The sequence below is a fragment of the Hippocampus bargibanti genome, linkage group LG03, assembly GCF_051943395.1.
Source record: "Hippocampus bargibanti isolate YZ-2025 linkage group LG03, ASM5194339v1, whole genome shotgun sequence".
Classification (NCBI taxonomy): Eukaryota; Metazoa; Chordata; class Actinopteri; order Syngnathiformes; family Syngnathidae; genus Hippocampus; species Hippocampus bargibanti.
Genome location: NC_142736.1, coordinates 21,134,060 through 21,160,421, shown reverse-complemented (window position 1 = coordinate 21,160,421; position 26,362 = coordinate 21,134,060). Strand labels below are relative to the sequence as shown.

At 38.8% G+C, this 26,362-nt stretch overlaps 1 protein-coding gene across 3 annotated transcripts in view; it reads right to left on the bottom strand.

The window, feature by feature from the left end:
• myo1ea (myosin IEa) overlaps nt 1–25,794 on the bottom strand; it is a 53,797-nt gene extending 28,003 nt beyond the window's left edge. For 2 of the 3 annotated variants that reach the window (XM_088992522.1, XM_088992523.1), the window contains exons 1-5: nt 25,546–25,794; nt 11,051–11,194; nt 7,180–7,269; nt 5,756–5,850; nt 1,165–1,252 (exon numbers count right to left, since the gene is read on the bottom strand). In XM_088992522.1, the coding sequence (XP_088848648.1) occupies nt 1,165–1,252; nt 5,756–5,850; nt 7,180–7,269; nt 11,051–11,194; nt 25,546–25,548 (420 nt within the window). In that variant the 5' untranslated portion in view covers nt 25,549–25,794. Of the gene's footprint in view, nt 1–1,164; nt 1,253–5,755; nt 5,851–7,179; nt 7,270–11,050; nt 11,195–16,752; nt 16,768–25,545 lie in introns of those variants that run through there. The other variant, XM_088992524.1, reaches the window with a different exon arrangement.
• Between the last annotated feature and the right edge of the window lie 568 nt (nt 25,795–26,362).

The window sequence follows — 26,362 nt, the reverse complement described above, 5'->3', positions numbered from 1 at the left end:
ACACACACACACAAACACACACACACACACACACACACACACACACACACACACACACACACACACACACACACACACACACACACACACACACACACACACACACACACACACACACACACACAGACAGTAGAGTGTATTAGGTAAAGATATCACATTCTTCACACTCTAACTTGTGAGTGTGACTGGAACTTTCCACTCGCACACTCTTTTTGTATTAACACACTGTCTGGAGGACATCTTTCCTTTGCAAGACATTTCTACTTCAGACTCTCCTTACATTGAAATTACAGACTTTGTGCAGACTAGAATTAAATACATAATACTCAGAAAAAAAATTGGGATATTGTTCCTGTGGAAATTTCAGGATAAATAATGGACCACAACCTTTTCAGGTGGACTTAAATTGACCTTGTCAAAAACATTTGAATGGCCAGGTCTCTGTATCTGTTTCAGTACTTCTGCACACCTTATTGAAGTGGTGTAACGGCCACAATATGCAGAAAATAAGGCTCTGCCAATGATCCCAAAAACACAAAATTGTCTGAGAAGTATGCTGGGTGTAATATCATTGAATTGCTGTATCTGTAGCTTGCTATCTTATTTCACTAATAAGCTAATGTGACTTCACAACGCTCAGCCCGTAAAAAATGATGATCCAGTCTGTTAATATACAGTACAATATTATTGAGCACCAGTATTCTCAGCAAAAAAAATGTGTTTTTTGCTGTTCCAAATATTGGAGTTGAACTGAATTGAATTGTACAATTTGGGAAAATGGAAACCAGGGCAATTTATCAGTCATGTAATTTTAAGTACGAAATGCAAAATATCATACGGCCGAAAAATATTTTCCGAATCATTTATGAGAAACAAAAAGTGGATTGAATATTAAAAAAATTGAATCCCAATGATGTGGGAGTACCGGCATTTCCTCATTACATTTAGGTCTTTATCAAGCTTAGAAACAGGGCATTTCAAGGATGATAGATAACTGGAGGAAGCTGTTTAAATATTCAGGACCTAAGATCATTGCAGAGTCTTGTTTTAAATTGCGTTCATGCTTCACAATCTACTAATTGTGGATTTAAATTATGAACAGAATGAAAAATTGTTCTGAAATTATTTTTTGTTCTTTCATTAATAGGAAGAAAATCGTCTCACCTGCACCCTTGGTCCACCTCCTGACACTCTGGAGATATATCCCATTATGTATTTGGCCGCCACGGTCTTCCCGGCTCCACTCTCACCACTAAAAGAGAGAAAGAAATATATCAACATCTGCTTTTTTTAATGATACAGTGAGCAATATAATGGAAAATGCTGATATTGTTACTGTTAAGAATTGTGTGCTTTACAGATCTAACTTGTGCATATTCTTTTTATTACAGTCCTTGTTTTACCAGTTCTGGATTTTTTTGTGGTTTTGGACATTTCGTTTTTCGTTATTTCGCGCTAGAGAACATTTCCCTCTTGCACATAATGAAAATCATAAATAAGTGCTCTTGACTACACCATTCTAGTTTAATGCCTGCATTGACAGTTACACAATATCAAAACAATAATTTGATAGGATATGTATGCCACAAATATGGAGTTGCTATTTCATATTTTGGTTTTCAAACACTGCATTTTGTCATTAAATCTCAAGACATTATAGTGCAAACACTGGCAGGCTGTGTATTTCGGACTTGCATCGTCAGTGGTCTTTGGTAAAACAGAAGTTGAAATCTTGGAGGGGGAAAGCGTGGCAATCATAAGACTGGCTATAAAAAATATGTTCTCTCAAATTGCACGTGTATCCATAAAATAAATAATATTGGTGAACATCTAGTGCATGTAAATCCCATTGGGACACACTTACCTTCATCTCTATTCCCACACCCTACACTCTACTTTCCCTTCTTGACTTTTGGGTCATACTTATTTGGACGCATGTGGTTTGGCAGTGGAGGGCTGCGGAGTCTTGTTTTTATTTCTTTTTTTTTTTCTCCAGCGCCTTAAAGTAGAGTCGTCTTGCTAAATGTTGTGCGAGAAACAGCTGCAGCCTGTTAGTGGCGGTCAGAGGAAGTCATGGGAGCCACTCGTCTATTAACCCTCCCCCAAAGTCCAGCACCTCCTCAGCTCTTTTGGGGCCTCCTCACTGTACACTGTAAACACTCACACTACTGCACGCGAGCATACGTTTTTGTGAGTCCCTCTTTAAATTGAGTTTTCCATTTTAGACACATACAGCTGTTGGTGGTCAGGGGGGTCAATGAGGTTTGCAGCGATTGATCAAGCATCAGCTCCCCTTATTTAAGGAAATGACATCAGCAGTTTGGTTCGGAACACAAATCTAATGTGTAACATAATTCCGTGTGATCTACAGTGTATGATAAAAATGACACAATGGAACAGTCAGTAATGTGCCATTTAGGATAAAAACACAGAAGCAGATGACTCAGGTAACAGTACATTCTAAGAAGATATTTTAAGAAGCCCCACATATTTGTGGTTCAACATTTGGGAATTCACATATTGGCTACTTTTTGGGGAACCTTTCCTCCGTTATTTACTGGAAGCGCAGTCTGTGTTTTTGTGCTCAGTCCAGAGCAATAAAATGATTGCTTTTCCACCATCTTGTTGCATCTTGAGGCCAAAGAACCATATAGAAAGGATTTGTCATTGTGTTACAATGAGACTAAAATGATTACATTGCTGCCAATTTATGGTTTCTCAGTACCAAGGAACAACAAGTTGGGTCGGTTCAATTCAACAAAAGTAGTAATTTGCTATCATTGTGGGCAATCTTGGTGCCTCGGCTCGATGTTGCAAGTGATTTGAAGAGATTTAATAAGATTAAAGTAGTGATCTGCCAAAATATCATGGCATCCCAAGGAACCAGGTAGAATTGAATTGAAGAGTTTCATTTTGATCAAAATTGTGCTTTGTACCTATTTTGTGGTATTTATAGGCCGTTATCGATATTTTATGGATGAAGCATCAATTATCCATCCATCTATCCATTATCTGTACCGCTAAATCTCACTAGGGTCGCAGGGGGGTTCTGGAGCCTATGCCAGCCATCTGCGGACACGAGTGGAGGACACCCTGAATTGGTTGCCAACCAATCACAAGGCACACAGAAACAAACAAACAACCGCTCTATAACTCACACCTAGAGAAGATTTAGAGTGGTCAATCAGCCTGCCATGCATGTTTTTGGAATATGGGAGGAAACCTGAGGACCCGTTACTCACGTAATAATAAAACATTGTCATTTGTATATGGACTTAATGCGGAATATCAAATAATGGCTCAAAGTGTGCAAACATTAAATAGCAGTAGTTAATACAATACGCAGTGTTGTGCAATGAAAATCAGAGCACTTCTGGAAATGAGCTCATGGTTAGTTCATTCCCCCCCCCAAAAAAAAAAACAAACAAACAATCCTGCTTCTTCTGGAGAGCCCGTAAATGAGCCGCTGTTCATGTGCCATCAAAATGTCATATCACAACAAATGACAACACTTGTGCATCACACACGCTGGAAGATGGCAGTGACACAACTTGAGTGCTGACTTCAAGCACATTAACCAAGTATTTGTACTTCCTCACCCCCGAGTCATCACCACTGCTTATATTGTTCATTGTCCACTAAATGGTGAAAATTGCAAACACAAGCCAATTCTGACCACACTGCGTGGCCAGCAGTTGGTGGAAGCCCGTTTGCGTCATCATGACACAATTTCTATTCTTTTGTCTGCTGATTTAGTCCATAGCATAATCCAACTCTGTGCTGTCATGTGGGGGAAAACTGAACGAGGCAAGTGCTCGCTGGGTAAACAACAGGCGCAAAGTGCTAAAGCAGGATTCGTTCATCATGAGGTAAGCACTACGACTATAGCAACTGTGGAGCTCAGGTGACTGCACCATGGGATAAAAGGCACTATCATGACACATCAGTCCTTTTAGCCCAACCAGGAAGTGGAGGAATACGCATTACAGAAGCACCGCTTTTGGCATCACATTATGTTCATTGTACTAGATTCACATCAGAAGTTATCTCAAGGCACTTCACAAGAAAAATAAATTGCAGATTCTGGGCAACCATCTTATTATACTGTATTTTGAGGCAGAGTCAAGAGTAGAGGGATAAAGGGTAAATAAAGAGATAAAACAGAATAGAGCAATTAAGCGACAAGGGCGGGATGAGGGAACAATGGACACAATAGCCTTGTGATCAACAGTAGAGGAACATGTTTTATAATAATTCATAACCAAACCATAACCAGCCTCAAATGCATGTTTCCGTTTAGTTGGGCCCAGATCAACTTCAACTAGAGCGAACTATGATGTATGTGGAGGAACCTGTCAGGTGTGTTCTTCTGCACTCCTCCTTAACCCGTGATCATGGTCATCTCCAAACTGCTTTTCAGTTATCAAGATCAGCTCACATCAGATTTTGTGACTTTGGCTCCCACCCTGAACATTCTTTGAGCCTTAGGCATAAACAGTTCACATCTTGTCAACAGTTTTGGACAAGTTATTTATTTAATCATTATTTAGAATTAATTTGACTTTTTAAAAGCAAAATACCAAATTTGCAACCATACTGTCGTAAAGTTTACTTGCAGTGACGATCTTTCCCAATATACTGTGTGATATAAATGTCAAATCCTTCAAATGTCTGGTGGGTGATCGGTGCTTTGATTATTAGTTATATCTATTCCACGATATTTTTGATACAAACATTAGAACTGATGTTTAGTCCAGCAAATAAATGGACGCCGGACTGGAGACAACGGGACATCAACGCGTTACCCTTGACACCCACATGAATAGCCAAAGGGCCTTGGGTCTATTCAAAAAATAACCCAACAGTGAGGGGACATTTATGATTTTTCTAGTACCGTAATTTCTGGTGTATAAGGCACAGCGGAGTATAAGGCGAACCCCCAACAAATGGTGTATTTTCAAACTTTTCCGTATATAAGGCGCACCAGACTATAAGGCACACCTTCAATGAATGACAAATGTTTTCCAAATATAATATATAAATAGATAAATGTTTTCCAACTAGAAGGCACATAAACTCCAGCCTGTAAGGTAGAGGCTGGGGTTATGTACGACTTCTTCTAAAAGGGGAAACGGTGGCTGCTGACGGTAGATGCGAGACCTGTTGTGGCTGAATTTTACTTCACAAATAAGGTGCACCTGCGTATTAGGCCCAGGGTCTTCTTTTGAAGAAAATGAAGGCTTTTGGGTGCGCCTTATACACCGGAAAATATGGTACTTGTAAAAACAAGAATATGAAAATGTAAATACTGGCAAAGATTTCTCGAAATAAAGTGTTGCACGTTGATATTCCTTCCTAATTATGATACAACAGCGCCATCCCTCCGTCTATCCATCCGACTTCATGACAGCCCCATAATAATAATAATAATAATAATAATAATAATAATAATAATACATTTCATTTATAAGCGTCTTTCAAATTATGAAGTTATTTCAGAAAATATCTCATTTCACCAGGGTGTTGGATGCTATTAGCCTTTAGCACTGATCACCACCCAAGATGTAGCTCTTAGTTGCAAAAATAATGACGTACCAAGCTTTACGGCTAACGGTGCTCAGTAACTTCAATAATAATCATCATCATCATACTAAAATAACATGAGTAACTCATTATGTTACTTTTTGTTGGCAAATTATAAAATATTGCGGTAATATGCACCCCCAATATTGCTTTTAATGATTTTTGTTTTTACCTAATGATGACACACTGATTTTCTCTGTCGATCATCATATTTCTGTACATGTTGTCCGCCAGAGCGTAGATGTGAGGAGGGTTCTCATACTGGGCCTGATGGGAGAGAATCACAAGAACAGTATATTTGAAAAAAATGGTTAAAACATTGTGTTGGCAAAAAAATTCCAAAAATGCTGTCAGCCATGTATCAAGTGCAAAAGACAATTCGAAACACACCAGTGAACCGCATTGTTGTTTCTGCTTTTTTTTCTTGAATCCCATACACAATTAATATAAAAGTCTACAAACCCGTGTTCAAATGATGGTTTTTGTAGCGGGAGGAAAAAATAAAATGAGCAACATAAATACAATTTATCATTATTGTGTGCCGCACATGTTCAACTTTATTGGATTATAAAAATAATAATAAATGTAACAAAACCTTTTCGAGTGAGGAAATAAAAATAAACCACTGAAATAATGTGGTTGCTGAAGCAGAGGTTTTAGATGAACAATAGTCAGAATGTGTTGGTCGGCTCAATGATGTTGGTAAAAATTGCATGAATATAATGAATGAAAACCAGTTTTTTGAAAAGGGAATATTCAATATGTTATATTTTAAATTTTATTTGTATTTTTATTGCAAGTTCTTTATTTTTGCAAAGTTGCCCATAATGTCCTGAATAAGTTATACAGCTTATGTCTATGTCAAATGTCATTCCGTTAAATATATGATAAAAAAAACTCAACAAAATGTTAATTACATAAATAAATGAATAAATAAATAAATAAATAAATAAATAAATAAATGATCAGAAGCGATAGTTACTGAAAGGCTTGCATTTTTTTAAATGCACATGGCCAGTGGTGGCTTTGACTGAGGCCACAACAACAGCTGAAATATTTCTCTCACAACATCAAACTTCGTCTTACACAGTCTTCCTTAAACAACACATGCTTATCAAAAGCTAAATTATGTGATTGATTTAAATATTAAACCTGTCAGGGATTTCAAGGATAGTGGATGATCAGGTATTTCCTATTTCCTAAAAGCTTGTACGAGCACTAAATAATATGGAAAAGGAGTGCATGCTCTGCCCTCCACCCGTTTATTTGACTCTACGTAGACTGTTAATTTCATATGCATTTTTAAAGGCAGCAAGGACACTTATCTACATGGTACTGAGTATTAGTTCAGAGTGTCTGGGGCTGCTGTGCAGCTGGCCGAACACAAAGTTCTATGACGCCGCTGCCAAGCTTTCCCAGGGATCATGTCCAGTTCCTGACAAGCAACATCTGCACCCGCCAGCTGGAACGTTCACCTTGAATCCAACCCAGTTCTTTTCAGCAACTTTGTTCTGCAGATGGTCCCATTTTCGAAGCTGTACGTGCTCCAGCGACAAAACCTGTGCGGATGCTTTTAGGTTCAACTCAGCGACTCACCGCGCCTTGATATATCTCCACTTCTTTTTCCCCGAAGTAAGGCATCTGCTTGAAGGGGTTGATGGAGATCAGCACAGGACCAATGTATGTCTGATAGGAGCATCGGTTGTTAGAGATAATAAAGAAACATTTGGTTTTACTGCCCTGCAGAGGACTGAATGAATGACAGAAATTATTTTTTTCAATAAATAATGATTCGATGAATAGAATTTGTATAATACAAAATATTTGTTACATGTGTGTAAAACTTACAATGACATTTTAAAGTAAAAATCATTTGACATAAAAGTTTCTACTTGTGAAAATGTTAAATGCATTACTAGCTCTTGTAATCCAATTTTGGGGGAATTTTTAATCGTGTTAAATGCCCTTTTTTAATAAATAATTTTGGATAAAAAGTGTTATATCTTGTTAAATTCTATTTTTTAGTTTTACTCCAGCAATAAAAAAATAAATACTGTGATACCTTGCTTACGAACTTAATTGGTTCCCAGACTGAGTGTGTAAGGCGAAAAGTGTCTATCCCAAATATTCATTTCCCATAGGAAACCATTAAAATGAGAATAATCCGCTCCCAGGTCCCCATAAAACATAAATTTCTACTTTCTAATTGTCTAAGCCTTAAAACTACTCAAAATATACATTTTTATGTATAATAAATGTGCTACGGTATTGCAATTAAATAAATAAACTGTACTGTATAATAAAGTTGTTTTATTTACCTTTGTGATGGTCGTTGATGGCTTGATGGAATGAAGTGGCCGGTTTCATCAGCATTAAACACTTGATGTGGAACGTAGCCTTCTTCTTTCACCATCTTGAGGAATGATTCCTTGTAAGCTTTGGCAGCTTTATCGTCAGGACTGGCTGCCTCACCAAGACGAATGACACTATGAATCCCTGTACGACGCTAAAAGTTCTCGAACCATCCGTGGAGAGCCTTGAAATTATCAATGGATGACGCACTTCCAGGTTGCCTCTTGACGATATCCGAGTAAAGTTGCTGTGCTTTCTCTGCGATAATTTTACCTAGTTCCTCATCAATTGTGTTCTGTTTAGCTGGATTGATAGCTTTTTGCATCAAGTGTACGGATGGCTTGTGCAGGTTATTTGTGAAACGAGTCCAAATTTCACGATTTTCTATCAATTTTCTGACTCTCTCTGTCGTCTGCCTATCTATTTAATGTTTGCAGCTCTGTATTTCTGTCAATCCCCACCCCCTCACCGCTGCGTTCTTGACCAATCACATGCGGGGAATAGAGGACAAAAAAAAGTCTGTCACATCCTGATTGGCGTCAGGTGCGCGCCCCTCCCCTCCCTGCTCCTCCGGGCTCACGCATCTGATCCCAATCCACTGATTGTGCCTTCTGGCTATAAAAGTCACCCGGTTAGGCTTGGTATTCGCCGGTGTATTTCCTCATTCCTTGCCCTTGTCGCCTCACAGTACGCAGGTTGGTCCCGCTCGGCTGTTGTTGCCTTGCCTTTCCGTTTCGTCACTTTGTTTGTTCCCTGCGTGTCTCAGTAAAGCCTCTTTTGAACCCATTCCTGTCTCCATCGAGTATTTTGGATTCAGCTATCCTTTTTGTCCGACGAGATCTGTTGCCACACCCCGTTCGGACGTGACAGTCTGCTCCCATTTCCTGTTTGTAGAATGGGCTCATTCACGAACGACACAGCACTCATTGTTGCGCTCCATGTGTATCCCAAAAAATAGTTTGTATGCCAAGATTAAATTCTCGTGATGAATTTAATGTTCGTAAACCGAAAAGTTCATTAGCCAAGGCGTTCGTAAGCCGAAGTATCACTGTACATAAAGATTATTGATGCTTAACCTTCATACAGGACATTTAACAAAGGGCATGTTTAATTTTATTCTGACACAATGCGGTGGGCCGAAAAAATACATGTAGTGGGCCGCATACGGCCCCATCAGTCAAACTTTGGACACTGTGAAACTTTAGGTTTGGTTATCGCTTGCCATTCCAGTTTCTCATGTGCGAGACAATAGAATGGTCTGATAGCTAAAGAGCAAATTATATGATCTGATTTTTGTATGACATCCTTGGTTTTGAGCAAATGGTCAAGAATGGGTTGGGCATTCAACACAGTTGTGAGGTTTTACAGCCAGAAGCCAAAGCGCTGTCGATGAGAGATAGAGCCGCTATTGTGGGTGGCCTACAGTGAGAGACACGCAGTGCTCCTGGCAAGGATGCTGCGCAGTTGCTGCTGTTTGCTGACTAACATCTAAATCCTGACTAAGAGTTGTCAGGTCTAAAGCTGCCAGCATTTTGCAAAGTTCACAACCCCCACATGATGCCATAAAAGTGCTTCTTGGACAACGGTTTTTCAAAAGAAAACGTCATTCCTCATTCATAAGTAGTTCATTCAGTAAATTGTGCGTGTCCACAAAAAAAAAAAATTGTCATCGGTGTGCAATGTACATTGCTTTCAAGAGTTTAAATCAAAACCAGAACTGCCCACAAAGCCGAATACGGTATTTCTACAAACACATTTGTTATGTTTAAAACAGAGTTCGATGTCAAAAGAAACAGGTTGCGCTATGATGACTCGAAGTTAGTCATATTTGGGAAGAAAGGGGGAGAGGGGGAACCATATGTAAAGGGGTCTTCTTTCAACCATCAATTTATAAATACGAATGGAAATATATTGTGCAGTTAATGTTTGCAAATTTGCAGTATGACAAAATTCACTGATTTACACTTTTTTAAAGCAATTTCGCATGAGGTGACTTTTTGTTTTTGTACTCAGTGGACTGAATCGGGGCTAGAGTTAACATTCTAATTTTTCCAGGGACAGTGACTTCATCCCCTTGAGAGTTTTGAACGGCGCTTATAAATGAAATGTATAATAATAATTATTATTTAATTATCATTATATAATAAAATATTAAAATAATAATAATAATAATAATAACATAATTATTATTATATAATAATACGTACTTTTCTTATTATATAATAATAATAATAATAATAATAATAATACTTATTATTATTATTATATAATTGTTATTATTATTAATATATAATAATAATTTTACTACTTTACTATTATTATTTATTATTATTATTATTATTATTATTATTATTATTATTATTATTATTTGTAAGCTGAGAACAATCGTGGCATGGACTCGTGAAAGGCTTAGTTTTGCTTCCCCACCTTTCCGTTTTTTTTTTTTCATTTTTTTGGAACCATAAGGACAAAAAAATGTCTAGAACATATTAAGTGCATTTACCTTTGTTTCAAAAGGAAACATTACCTTGTTTTGTGAGGATTTTGCCTCCTGAACTAAACCACAGAACAAATTACAAACGTAAGTAGTACTTGGCTGCCTTTTTGAAGCATCTATCAGCAATTACAAACCAGGAAATCTAAATATACAGTAAAGTCTCGTTATATCGATATTCAAGGGAGTCCGAAAAAATATCGATATAACCGGGACTATCGATATATCCGACCCTGTTTGCATGTAATTTTCTCCGTGCGTGCATAGAAATAGTATCGATATAACCGGGACTATCGATATATCCGATATCGATATAACGAGACTTTACTGTACTACATACATTGAAGAATTTGGGCATCCAGTTTGCACGCATCCAGAATGACTATTTTGCTATAGTTTTCACGCCAGTGAAATATTCCAACTTTGCTCGACTCAAACATCGAGCAGTGGTACCAATCTGACCTGTACCCCTTTAACCGCAGCAGGGGCGGGCATTAGCTTCTAACAATAAGGTTACTCACTGCCGCCAATGACCAGAAGGATATTCTGGGAAAAGCGGAGGTGAAGGGAAACTTGCAATTCCTCGCCAAGGTGCGAGGCGCCATTGTAAAGTGAGGATACAAAGATGTAGTCATCCATGTATCGCTTCTTCAGGTTGTCCACGATGGCGTCTTCATTGATCTTGCTCAGCAGGACCATGTCGTCCACTCCGCTCAGTTTGACATTGTGGCTCTGCCAGTGGTACCCAAATTGACCCCGGCCCCCCTGAAACAAACCACATGGAGGGGAAAAAGTGAGATGATCAAAGCCAACCAAAACACTTAATTTACTTTTGAGTACACCTGTCACAAAACAAGATGATTACAAGTCTAATGACCTGTTTATTCATGCACATATTTGCATTTATAACTCAGGTAACTAAATCAGAATATGAGCTCCAATCATCAAAAATATAAATTATTCATTTCATGTCCTTTTCTATCAAAACTAAATATTATCTTTATAAAGGAAAAATATGTTTTAATGTGGCTTTAATTACTGGTTCTTAATAGTGGGAATAAACCCAAAGATGCTGAATAACATCTCATGTTTGGTTTTATTTCATTTTTTTTGACATTCACAACAGCTTACTTTTGGCTGTCAAAAACATTGTACGTATACCATAGCTGGGTGGTTGATATATTGAGTGTTGCTTTAGGCACACGAGGCGTCCCCACCAAACCCCATCTATGAAGTCATCAGACAAAAAAGAAACACTTCTTCACAATCTGTACATTGTGTGACAGCTGCAGCATGATGAATGTGTTTCTTTTTGGATTCAACTTCCATCCACATACGAGAACACTGCCCACATCTCTTGTTGTTCTTTAGATGACTGTGAGGTCATCCATCATGCGCTATGAATCAGGGTTGTGTCGGTCAGCATGCGGCTCCTGTGGACGTAGGTCACATCATGCAGCTTGGCAGGCGACGGCGAAGGATCCACTATTCAACCCTTGACTTCCTCCCGGGAGGAAAGTGGGAAAGCGTTGTGAGGGGACTGTACTTCCTTCTCAAAAAAAAAATAACAAAAAAAAGGAAGAACAATCTACCACTGCGATCTAATCAGATGAAAACCAAAATCTTCCCTCGGAAGAGATGTCATAAGTGTGTATTAAAATCACATGGAACGCCTGGCAATCATGAACTTTGTTATAAACAGAACCAGTGTGATTTTAACATCTTCCAGGGTGAATTTAGACTTTACAGTGACTTTACACTCCTTTAAAGTTCTGTGTGCTGATGAAAAATGCTTTGGTAGACTTACCCAGGTACTTTCCTTCGCTAGTAAAAAAAAATCCAATTAACACCTAATTAATCCTTCACATCACACCCATGATTTGTATTCCCGGTGGGTGTCAGAGATGTTCAATCGGACACTGTGGACAAAGACTCGAATCCAGTAAGATTGTCTTTACTGCCGGCAGGATATGCAGCAATTTATGACAAACATCTGAATTCTGCAGCCCTCTGCCAAGCTATTTATTGAGAGTATATGCGAATTTAAGTGATACATTAGTAAAACATAGTTTTCTTGATTAGAATACCACGCCCCTGGGCGTTCTAAGCGTGAACAGCTGAAAGCAGTAAAACATTGTCTCTTCCATGTACTGATAAATTTGTAATCTGGCTCATGAGCTCTTCCTGTGAAGGAGTTTCAAGTCGTAAATTGCTTCGCTGATAAAGGAGTTTCCCAAGTCCTAAGTTCTGTCCAAGGCCAGATCTCCTAGATGAAGATGACAGTTTAACTTGCTGTTTCACATGTCTGTTGACCTCAGATTGACCCAGGTTGTCTGTGCTTCAATTGTGTATTTGAGTCACACATGTTGACTAAGCATATAACAACATGAAACTTTTAAACATGATAACTTCTTATTCTGTCTAATCTCTATCAGTGGGGCAAAATGACATACGTATCTTCCTTTTCACCATCATATGTCAATGCAGCTTTAGGAGGAATGGAAAAATGTATCAATTAGCTCTTGTGTTCATCATGCATTCAAATAAATCTTGACAATGCTCTTTTAGAAAGTGGCCATTTAATGTTTGGTTACCTTTGGGAGGGAGCTGTACTACAAGTGGTGTTTGATTACAGACTCAATGGAGCAGAAGGTGCAATTTAACTGAGGCTTTTAACAAATGCATGTTATGCAATGTATCTATCATGAGGCCACAGCGGAGGTGGGTAATCATAGGCTCCTTTTATTCCATTTCATCGACTCAACTGACTTGTTGAATAGATGGTACCGTTAGTGCTACTTACACTTTCATTTGAGTATTTTTGTGAAGAACACTACTGGTACTTTTATGCTGGTAATGCGGAAAAACAAAACAAAAAAGAAACTGAGTCACACAGTCAAGTCATGTAATTTCAGCCTACAAGAACACCATTTGAGAAACATACAAAAGGCTGTCACTGTCTGCATCTGCAGAACAATGCCCTGTGGAATTAAACCAGCTGGTCAACCACAGCACATCAATGCAAAGTGCAGTTCAGTCAATCAAATCTGATTTCCTCACTGTAGAAAGGGTTGCGCACATTCAAATGAAACATGACAAAAGTAATCATATGCCCATCACTGATGATAAATAAATGAACTTATACTGTAGTTGGCGGATGAACAATAAAATAAAATTGTACAGATGACGGCTGAAGAAACCTTCTCATCGATTGATTAAAAGGACCAAAGTGTCAGTTGCTGAGAACTGTAGGTGCACTCCGCCTGGCGAGCCGATTGTGGTGGTTTCACTGCATGTGTAATCAAGTGTTCGTTTATGGTCAGCAATTGTGGGTTAATTTGGTTTAGTTTTGGATTTGATGTTTTTGGGCAATGTCATATGTATTTTGTTTAGGCAAACGTAGATCGTTGCATCTGCAGTATTTCTCGTTGTGGAGATTGGAGGCATTTTATGATTCCGTTATTTACAATTTTAGTATAGGGCTGAGTTTTTTTCCCTGTGAATAGCGGGTCTTGACCGGATCTGGACTTCAACCCTCTGCTTTTTAACACCCATTCAATTTTTTCTCAAGTTAGATAGCTGTGACACTTGCTTATGCACTCCGAACCAAATCACTGAACGAATCAGTCAAACACAATGAAAACAATAGCAACAAACTACAGTTTGGCATAATTTACATCCTGACAAGGACAGGCTAACTAACCGGCCAAATTGTTGATATCACTCACTGGCCCACACCCCTCAAAGGTATGGTGTCTGTAAAAGTATCACACAATCCTCCGAAATCATGCTATAACACATGCTGAGCATTTTACATAACATGTTTTGGCATCATGGACAAAATAAAGACTTACAAATGCATCAGGTAACTAATTGAGTGTATGTGAGGAAACCATGTAGTTGAGAGACAAAAAACTTTCAAGTGCACTGCAATTAACCTGTCTGAAATGAAAAAGTGCAGAATCATGACGAGGGAACGAATACGTTGTGCATATAGGAGGTGCATGTCAAACGGAGAATAGCTTCATGTGTTTTGACTCGGGTTGGTTTAATGAGGCAAGACTGAGAAAATAGTCTTGCATCAACAGGCACAGGCAGGGAGGAGCTGGCCAGGGAATAGGGGTGGTACATACAAACAGAGACATACACACAAAGATTCTTGGGAGGTGACTTGATTGAATGCACACAGGTCTCTGGAGGGTTAAAGGTCAGAGCTCTCAAGTATGATCGTGTTTGAGAAGGACTCCACTTTCCAACAAATTTGTCAGAAGTTGTTTCATGTTCAATTTCCTTTGTCATGGTGGAATTTAAACTTCTGAATCTATCATAGCTTCCATCCGTTGACTGATACTTTTTTTTACAGCAGGCGTGTGTGGTGTAATGCACGCTGTGATCATGACGTCACTGAACCATTAGTGAAGGGAGACTTGATTCTCTTTTGTCCACAAAAACAACAAAGTACATGGAATAGTTGTGGCGATAGTATTCTTGTACAGTATATGTTTTATGTTGTGTTGTATTATAGTTTTATGTTCAATATGCCGTAAAGCGCTTTGTTATGGCTGCAGCTGTTGTGAAAATGCTATGTAAATTAAAATGTATGCCATTGTATAATAAACCTCATGTCAGAGAAGGTTTCGTAAGTGAAATCCAAACGAAAGCTTGGGGATCCCCACAGCCCCCGCCGCCCCTTTCAGCATCCATGCCGATCCATAAGTCTCGGCTTTCCCTGCCCATGCAAATACCATGGCCATATATGGCAAGCCCTGAGCAGAAGCTGGCTCAGCGAACAGGAAATGGCTGGCTTTGATTCAGTATCGTAAGCGGCACTTTTCCCCTCATTTCTCCCTTCTGTGCTTTTCCACCGCAGAAGCTGACACACAGTCCAGCCAGTGTTACCACTATGAGCATGAGAAACACAAGCCCGCGCCCTCCTAAAATTAGAAACAAGTGAGGTCACTAATCACTTTGTAGTAGCAATCTTGAGACATAGCCCTACTTGTACAGTACTTGAAAAAAACAGAATGTATGAGGAAGTGTTGTACAGATTGTGATTGTGTTGTCCACGAAATGAAAGAAATTGAGACTTCCGTATGCGTCAAAGTATTGAAGAGATTACCTCGATCAATGTCAAGAAAATTGGAACACGATAGATATCAGCGGATGGATCATCATTTCCGTATAATTGATTATGTGCTTAAAGATGCCTTTCTCTCCCTAACATTGGACCAAAATTATTCAAGTGAAATGTTACAGTGCTTGATCATTCAAATGTGCTGTGATTAGTGGTGACACCATGGTCCATGTGGACCTATTTTTTGAGACAAATTTGTTCTGGTACCTGAGGTCAAATCAACAAAACATTAATGTGTTGCCAAATTTCCATCAATATTTTAGTATAGAATCAGAGTGCCCCTATTTTATTAATAAAGTATGTACTGTAAACTGGGGCACCAGTTAATGATATTGGACTAAAATATTCTAGCATTTATGCAATTTTCCAATTAAAAAAATCACATTTTGACAACCATCCCTGTGTTCTAATGTAGTATCTGGGATTATTGTTTTATACGGCAGAGCTAACAGGGTGAGTGACTTGGGTGTCACCAAATGTCTAAATGTAGAGCCGCTGTTAATAACCTAACATCTCTGTCACTAAAACATCAGTCTCCATGTTGTGTGGTCCTTCTCCAGGCACTCTAGTTTCCTTCCACGTTCCAAAAACCTACATGGTGGATTCATGGAACACATTAAATTATCCCAATTTGTGAATTTGAGTAGGGATGGTGGTTTGTCCAAGTGTGGCCTTGGAATTGGCTGGCAACCAGTTCAGGGTGTACGCCGCCTAATACTCAATGATGACACCTGGAAGAGGCTGGGGGACACCTTTATCATCCTTGTGAGGATAATTGGGTGAGAAAATTAATTGATGTAATGGATGTGGCTTGCCATGCAGCAGTGGGAGTGTCTATATGCCAATGTTTTTTATTTGAATCTGCCATGCTTAACAAGTCTTAAATAAGTTACAGTGCATATAAGCAATGAAGAAAACCATCAAGCCCAAATAGACATTTTAATATAGTACTTTGTTACAAGACAAACAGTAACATAAACCATGTAGTATCTGAGATCCTGAAAGAAGAGAATAAAATATTTGAACAGGAGGACTGCAAATCCATTCTCTGAACTCTGTCCACCAAATTTGAATTAGGCCAACCAGTGTCAAAATAAACCAACTGTATGCACGTGGCGCAGCCTGGAATCGAAACCGGATGTACTGAGAGGTGGATCGAGATCTAATTCCATCCATCCATTTTCCGTACCGCTTATTCCTCATTAGGGTGGCGGGGGGTGCTGGAGCCTATCTCAGCTGTCTTCGGCCACGAGGCGGGGGACACCCTGAGACAAAGACATACAACAGTCACTCTCACACTGACACATAGGGACAATTTGGAGTGGTCAATCTGCCTGCCATGCATATTTTTGGAGAGTGGGGGGAAACCGGAGGACCCGGAGAAACGTGGGCTCAAGGAGAACATGCAAACTCCACACCGGACTGGGACGCGAACCGGCAACCTCTGGACTGTGAAGCCGGTATGCTAACCACTCGACTAACGGGCCCGAGATATAATTAAAATACAAAATAAATGTTTTTGTTTGTCTCTGTTTTTTTCGTGGCGGAAGGCCATAACTGATGCGTGGCATTTCTATTCATTTATTCATTGTCGTATGTGCTGTTTGTGCTTTCTGTATTCCAAAAAAACAAAACAAAACAACAACAACAAAAAATAGAAAAAAGATGCTGTTTTATTAGATGTTATCAACAAAGATTCCTATTCTACTACACTCCAAATAGCCGTCAGGACACAGAAATGTTGTTACTCTAACAAAATTAAAAAATAAATAAAATACAAAAACGGAGAATTACCAGTCTTCTACGGGCAGATTTTTTTTGCCACAATCCTCATTAAACTGTAAATGCACCACAAATTGTGACTAGTGAGGTAATGTACAGTGATCCCTCGCTACTTCGCAGTTCACTTATCGCGGCTTCTGTGCATCACAGATTTTTTTCAGGGGGAAAAATTTTTTTTTTTTAAATTAATGGCATGCAAATGTGCAAACAAACAAAGTAAAAGAACCAACACTGCAAACAACACTGCAAACAAAGCAGAATAAAATAACACACACTGGCTTTGAACAGCTCGTGGAGCTGTTCTCTATTCTCAAAAAAAAAAGAAAGACAAAAAAAAAGAACGAGTGCCAACAACTACCGATAACAATGTTCTTCTCTCGGAGAAAGAGTCTTTCTGTAGAAAAAGACGCTACAGCGCAGCGGAGTCAGGAAGAATAGGTGCAGCAGCAAAATAGTTTTACAGCACCGTTTTTTTAAAGTATTAAAAAAAATAGGTTTTTATTTTTTGTTTAATTCTGCAGTTTTGCATTGTAAATTAAAAGAAAGATGACTACATTGTACTTCACGGATTTCACCTATCGCGGGCTATTTTTGGAAGGTATCTCCCGCGATAAACGAGGGTTCATGGTACTCCTTTTCCATGTGCATTTTGTTACTGCGCCAAATACCTCAATTTCTCACGAGATCTAAATGTCATGCAAGATAAGAGCAGTCGCTACCAATCTGTAATGTATGACAGATTGTGGTAGTTTGAGCACAGACGAATTGTCAAATCACATAATCCTCGACCTTGAAGAAGTGTGTGAACCCTGAACAATGGCACGGGTGTCTCCAAACAGTTCCACTCTGAAATGACGTGAAACACGCACTGTACATAATGAATGCTCATAAATCTGCTCATTTCAGTCATTGGTAACAAAGGCCAATATCTGAGCGAGATTGTACTAGGCACAACACAACTTGTTATATCCGTATTTCAACAACACAATAGCTGTTGTTTTTCTTTACGGATTTTTTTTAAACACACAAACCAAAAAACAAGAATTAGAAACCTATCTAGAATAGAAATACTGCATCCCAAAATGATACAGCAACCGTAATACCAAAAAAAGGGTCCAAAGAAATGATTTAGACAGGGCCCTGCACTAAGCATTTTTCGGCGGACACTGGGGACCCATCTCATCGTGGCCCTGCCATAATTGGCAAACGCCCTATGTATTCATGGTGTAAATTACATTTCATTGATTATTTAACATTTAGTTGTGATTGGCTGGCAACCAATTCAGGGTTTCCCCCGCCTCGTACCCGAAGACTGCTGGGATAGGCTCCAGCACCCCCCCCGCCCCCACGGCCCTAATGAGGATTAAGCGGTCTGGAAAATGGATGGATGTAACATTTGAAATCTTTCTACTGTATTCTTTAAGCCCTGAAACAAATATTGCTTCTGTGTAATTACATATTAAGCCTTGGTTTTATTTTTCAATACATTCCACCTGAAGTTATAAAGAGCTTTCACAAAGGCCGCGGGTTGTGGGTGTAAATACACTTTCCAGAACATTTCACAGTGACGAAAAACGGACTAGCAATAAGTCCTGTTATGCACACCACAAGCAGAAAATCAATGTGAATATTTAACATTACACATATACGGACGGGTCCTTATTTCCTTGTTCATGCCAATTTAATAGAACAAAACTATAAATATTGAATACTAAAACCAATAAAAAAGTAGTTGTGTTGATGTCATTCCCCATCATTTCTTTAATTCTTTACCCTGAAAGTCCCACCATTTGACAACACAAATGGACAATCTTCCAAGTTATGCAATGTGTGGAATATTTAACAGCTAATTTGGGTCTGAAACAGATTATATGTCACATTACATCATGAAGGATCTACCAGGCCCAGAACTAAAGTAGTGTTGTGATGCTAGCCAAACATCTATCCACCTTTTTTTAAACAACATTATTGATTTGTTAAAAGGCACAGTTAAATCCGACTGTACAGTACTCTTCTATACATGGGCATTCAGTGGCATCCTAAAATGAGTGACAAAGACCTTGTGCAACAGCGTTCCAGACAAACAAAGGACCTGACGACTGGGTTATTGTTCCGTATTACACTGTCTGCATACGAGTTTTTTCCGCATGACCCAGAACTGCATTGGAAAAGCACACTGGTATTAGTAGACACTCATAGAGCTCACCTCTATTCATCAACTGAGGTAAATTGGATGAGAACTCTGTTAGTTGAATGCAAAAAACATACCAAATATAAATTAATACTGTATATGTATTGATTGACGCAAGATGCAACCAAACAAAATTAGTAATCACATGTGATTTTCAATCTGCCAGCTCGAACTAGAACTCTGTCCATATGCATGTCAGTTTCAGATCAGAACTGAATTACATAAATTCGTAACATTGATTCTCTAACCACCTTCAAATCCCATCTCCAAACCCACCTATTTAAAATCGCATTTTCTGTGTAGCTTTATCGCTTGTTTATATTTATAATTGTATTTTATCTGTTTTTCTTTCTATGCTTGTCTGTGATGGTAAAGTGTCCTTGAGAGCTTTGGAAGGCGCATGAAAATAAAATGTATTATTATTCATTAGATTGAAGATCAACCCTCGAGGTGATAAATAACAAAACAAACTAAAATAAAAATGTCCCATTTTGGCAAAATCAGGAGTAAAAATGGTGGAAATTGAGAACCTACCGGCAGAAAACCGGAGCACTAAACTGGACGATGTTGACAGCTCACATAGGGAATGATGGACGATCATGCAAATAAGCAGTGGTGCTCTGCCGCATCGATGAGTTTGCGCCGGCCCTCATACAGCATGCTGTAGCTGTTGCGCCATGATTAACCGAAAGGTTTTGGCTGAGAGGCAACAGCAACATTGGACCTTACGGTGACAGTCTCATAATATTATTGTTGTCTCAGATCACAGCCAAGGAAAAGGGCTTCAGGCTTTAAGTTGGAACGCTTTGGCTATTAACAGATGAGCTACCGGGCTTCACGACTTCATGCGTTTTTAAACGTGATGATGTTCAGTAGCGTCATTCAGATGCCAAACATAATTGTCATCTCTTATCATGCAACCTGTAGGGGAAAGGACGTGTATGGATGGAATGTTCACCTACTTGCTGGAAGGAAAGTCTAAATCTAGAAATTACACCAATTGCTTATTAGAGGTTACCAGTTTACAGAGGAATGTCTGTAAAATACATTATTTGAAGTTGGATTTACACTAAATAGATACAAAGAAAAACACCTCAAACCACTTGTAAATGACCGCTGATGCTCTTTATGTTTCTTCTTTCTCGCGAGGGGTAAAAATGGACATTTAAAAGCTGCCTTCGGAAGTCACGCCATGTCACTCCACACACTGCTTGCCATAAGCCAACATTCAAGATCACAAGTCTCTTTACCCTTTCGCCTGAAAATTTCCTTTGCATGTTCCATCTTTAAGAACATCGCAACAACACTCAATGTAAATAGAGGTTTTGAAGGAGTATGCTGGGAAGTGCTTGGCTTCACCATAACTACAGTCAAGCAGTGTGACACAATAAATAAATAAATAAATAAATAAGTCCGATGCAGCCCTATGAAATAGTCTTTCATTGGCTTGGTGAGAACGCCAGCTCTGGCGGTTGAGTGTTTTCATTAGCGGCTGCAGTAGCACACCCTCCACTGAATGCTTTGTCAAGAACAGATCCTGTTTCAAAACCTTTGCAATTGATAGCAGACTGGACATTATATCAAGCCAAGGAGCAACGCAACGTCATAAAGCTTATCAAAAATGGGGCTGAACTCAAGTTGAGGACAAAAAACTTTCATGGAGCTGCCACTGTGTCAATTGACAAGCCTGGGGCAACAGAACAATATTCTGTCAGAAATTACAAAGCCTACACCGTCACATTTTTACAGAACAAAAAAAGTATGAAGGGAAGTGACTTTTGGGATGCTCTGTATGTTTCTCACAAAATTACTGTTACATGTGATAAGGTGAATAATTTAATGTTTCTGGAGGAAGGAAGATGTCCATCAGGTATGAGGGACATATATTTTGATGGAGATAATTTTAAGTGACTGTGAAGTCAAGGTTTCACATTACTTCAGTCTGGGTGCCAGTCAGTCGAAAAACAAGGCCGAGGCCTAAATACAGAGTCGCACGACCACAGAGATAGTATACACATTGCTTTGGGGACAGAGTGAACATTGAGTACGCAACAAGAGGAGAAAAGTGCTGGGTACTTCTGGTCTGACCACTTCTACGGTTGAGAGTTACATCAGAGCCAGAAATACTAAATGCCTGACGTCATCATGAGCATGGTCGAATTTAGCATTAGATAAACACAGCAAATGTCAGGGGGCCTGAGATTTACAAGAGCACCAATATGACTCATAAACCCTGATTCATTCAATTGTCTTTGCTTGAAAGCAATTCTAGTGCTTAGAAATGGATCAAAATGTTGAGTATAGTTTTGTTTCTTTGAATGTTGCTGTGCCGATTACCCTTTTCTGTTTGGGAGCCTTTTACTGAGCATCTTCATCATTAAGCTCATTGAGTTGGTTGTTCTGTAGCCACATAGGGACACAAGCCAGTGTCTTCTTGTGCCCAAGCCTGGATAAATACCGAGGGTTGTATCAGTAAGGGCATCCAACGTAAAAACCTAGTCAAATCAAAAATGTGAATCAAACCTCTGAAGATGGGGGACACCGATTTGCTGTGGCGACCCCTTGAAAAGAAAAGCCGAAAGGAAAAGAAGAAGAAATTGATCCAAATAATTGATACATTTTGACACTTAAATGTCCCCTCTCTTCTCATAAGGAATTAATCGAATGTATTTGTGATTTAGATTTTGGATTCTCAACAATCTTTGAAATATTATCAAAGAAAAACAATTTACCAGCCTAACTGTGGTATGTGTATGTGTTCAAGTTCACAACATTGTAAAAGCACTCAATGCACAATGTAATGTAATGTAATTCTGAATTGTTTAATTACCCTACACCCCAATTGGAGATTACTGTAGACACATTGCACATTGAAAAACAAAATATCTCTAATATTAAGAACATCACCAGTGCTAATGATAAAGTTAATGTAAAATTGAATTGATATGCCGAGGGTAATTTGGCATTGATTTTCAGTAGGGATATTCCTTCATAAGCTCAGCTCGCGCACACATAAATGCACACACACAAACATAATTATTCACTATAGAGAACATAGAGGTGTTTGGTCTTCAAAATATGTGAAAAAATAGTTTTATTGAAAGAGCTCTATAGCAAGTGTGCATCCCATACTGTGCATCTCATGTATGCTCGGCACCATACCGCCTCTAAGCCAATACATACACCCACTGTAAGAACAGCTGGAATTTATTTTTATTTTTATCTCTAGGATGATCTTAAATAATCAAGACGGATTTTAAAGACTAACTAGCTTTGGAAAATGGAGAAATCTCAGTTGATGATCAACATTTGCACAGTATACAGTTGATATTTTTATTTTGTTATGCTTAGAATATCTTGTTTTCTATCCTTTCACCCCACCCCAACTCCATCCCTTTTCAATTGCTGCTGTGGACTGCAAATTTCCCCATTGTAGGACAAATAAAGGTATTCTGATTCTGATTAATATTCAAAGTCGCGGTGGGAAGCAGTAGGCTAACTAAAACTGTCAACTCAAATAAAAAAAAACAGGACACATTGGTTTTGCAGTACAGAACTCAAGGGTTCCATAACGGTGTCCCCAAATGACCAAATACCATACGACTTTAAAAATAAAAATACAAGGTGACACCCACCACTCCTTCCATCTATGTCCAGACAAATACATGTGAACATGGGTGAAAATGAACTGCACTTTGATGTTGAATTGTGTCACATGCTAAATTGAACAGTCAAAAGAACAGACTTCATAGAATATCAAAGTATATTTTTTAACATCAAAGTAGTTTGATGTGCCTTTTAAATAACTTTGTAAAAACAGGCAGCTCTTCGGTTAGAGCAGTTTTGATCGTGACTATTATACTAATAGATTTATACAATTTTAAGAGATCTGAGACAGTTTCAAACATGGGTCTTAAACCGGACAGTGATTTTTAAACTTAACCAGCAAATTGGTGTCATTGTTAAATATAGCTTCTTTCATCTTAGGCACCTGCTAAAGTAAAACATTCACTTTCTCGTGAGCACCTTGAAAGAGTAATTCATGCCTTCATCAAATCCCAGTTTGATTACTTTAATACACTTTACTTTGGAGTTCCAATCCATTCAATAGTCAATTCGGTGTCTCCAACTGGTCCAGAATGCTGCTGCTTGCATCTTGACTGTTATTCGTAAGAGAGAACAAATAACTCAGACTCTGGCATCCCTTCACTGGCTCCCGATACATTTTAGAGCTCTTTTTAAAAATCCTATTATTGCATTTGTTTTCAAATCTTTAAATGGTTTGAATGAATGAAATCTTGATCCTAGTTTTACTGTTTTGTATTTTCTCTCGTAATTGACACTAATTTATTGTTTTATTGTTGGATATATGATAGTTGCTCCATGTACATCACTTTGAATACATCAATGGTTGTTTTAAAGTGCTCTATAAATACAGTTTAGTTGAGATGATGCAAACACTGCTTCTTTAATACGCTATCTGTGAAACTTTAGCTGCAGAACAATTTACAGTGATCACATGCCACAGCAGCACAGCAACAAAGGAGGATGCATGGAACCGCTCAAGAGGAGTGTGCTTGAACCACAGCAACAAGCCTAACGAGTTCCCCAGGTGAATGGGTGTCCGTCCTGTTTCAAGAAAGACAGAGCTGGAATTCCAGAGCAAATCTCAACAGCAGGGACGGGTCAGCGAACGGAGTGCCAGCTTTGAAACCAATCGAGAGTGAGTGGGGGCTTGGTCTGGGTGAAAAAGAAAATAATGCAAACCATCTGCTGTCATCCTGACGTGCTATCCAGCGTCTGGCAGAAAGCGAACTACCGTCCAAGCGATGCGATTCACTAAGACTGGCAGTCTAAATATTTACTCCCTCTTTTAATCACATCTCATAGTCTCTTGGGCCTCAGGAACGCAGAAATCTGGACAAACATAAAAAGGTTTCTCATGATTTTGATCCTTCTTATCCTGTTGTTACTCACGGTGCAGTGCAATATACATTGGGCGGATGATGACTGCATCATAGATTTAGTTCAAAAATAGATGAATATATTAATTTTACCTTATTTTTTCCACTACAGTTGGAATTGAAAGGCTCTGTGGACTCAATGTTATGCAACCTTTGTCCTTTGGTTTTACAACTCGTCCTGGCTGTGGCCTCACTGTATTAACAGCTTTAAAACATAATGACGAATGCTTATGAGAATAAATGTACATGTTCTTCCTGAATGGATCATTGAAATTCTCGCGCTGCAGAGAAGGTGTGTTGTTCACCTTTATCTAAGGATATCTAACAAAAGCAAACAAACATTGTTTGTTTCCTAGTGAACATCAGACTACCACATTTTGCCGCTCACCCTGATAACTTGGAGAGGCTATTTCCAAAACAACGCTGAGCAAAGCCACATAACCTCTAGGTGTGTCTGTTACTGGGATGCCATTTAGTAACCAGGAAAAACCTGTCTCCGTGCAATGAACAGCCCAACGACACACACACACACACACGCACCCACACAAGTACACCGAGTCTGACACACGCTACCTGATTCCTGGCGCATGAATAACCGGTTTGTGACAAGGGACGTGTCCTTCATGTGTTGAACTACATTAAACCCACAAGAATCGACGCTCATATATAAAGCTGTGGTTCGATACGTAGTTTTTAAATTCAACATTATGTTTAGCACTGCTAGTTAACGGCAATGCATCCCGAGAGGCGTTGCTAATATTTTATACAGGACTACCACATTAAAGGGGAAACATTTGTGAAAAAAACACACATGCATAATGAGACAACTGACCATCATCTTCAAAACATTGAGCAGCTGGACCTAATGAAGTGTCCGGTCAATATATGTGACTGAGGACCAAAACTCAGTGCAAATCATTTTGAGTAAAAAAAGGTGAATGTGAAAAACAAAAGTACATCGCTTTTGATCTTTTTTGGGTATTAGTAAATTACAGCCTTTTCGAGCAGACATGTGCCGTGAAAAAAGTCGTTAAACATTACTCACCATCTTCAAAGGAACAGTATTCCCCTTCCCAGGCGGTCCAATACGATATACGTTTCAAAAAGAGGAATATTTGAAGCTACTGGGCCAAAATCCAGAACAGATCGGATATATTTCCGAAAATGTCCGACACGCGTGGATGCGGCCGCTTCAGCGGTGTCCTCCGTCCATTGTGAGCAATGACATCGTCTGATCTCAGTGACAGGAGCAGACAGACAAGTTCAAGTTCTGATCCGCGAGTGCCTCCAAAAGCGGGACTGTGAAACAAAAACACAGGAAACCCAGTAACGACGGACCAATCAAAGGGTGCCGAGTTGGGATCTTGTTAAATATTCATGAGGTGACAATGTGTATGTGTAAATCGGAGCAAGTCCAACGTGCAAGATAGTATAAAAAGAATTAATCTCCATACGATTGTGAGCATAAATGTCATTATAGTAGAGTTAATGATTGTATTGAGGAAAATATGAATGTATATATGAATGCTTTGATATGATATGTACCGCGTTGTTGTTGTTTTTGCTTTTCTCATCTACTGTAGTTTTGATTTAAAAAATTGAAATTGAAATTGTACGACATTTGCATTTTTAACGGCGCGATTTCATCCACTTCCGACCAAGTCATATTTTTTAATCTGTTTTGGCAGCAACAGCAAATGGCAGTTGATTTCGCATGTTTCACACCCTTTACTTTGCCACCTTTCAAATGAGACTCGTTTTGCAAAAAAAAAAATCGATTGACAAAATTGTTAATAAATAAAAATTATGGAACATTTGTATTTTCAATTTGGAGAATGTAATCACCTTGGATGAAGTTGGCG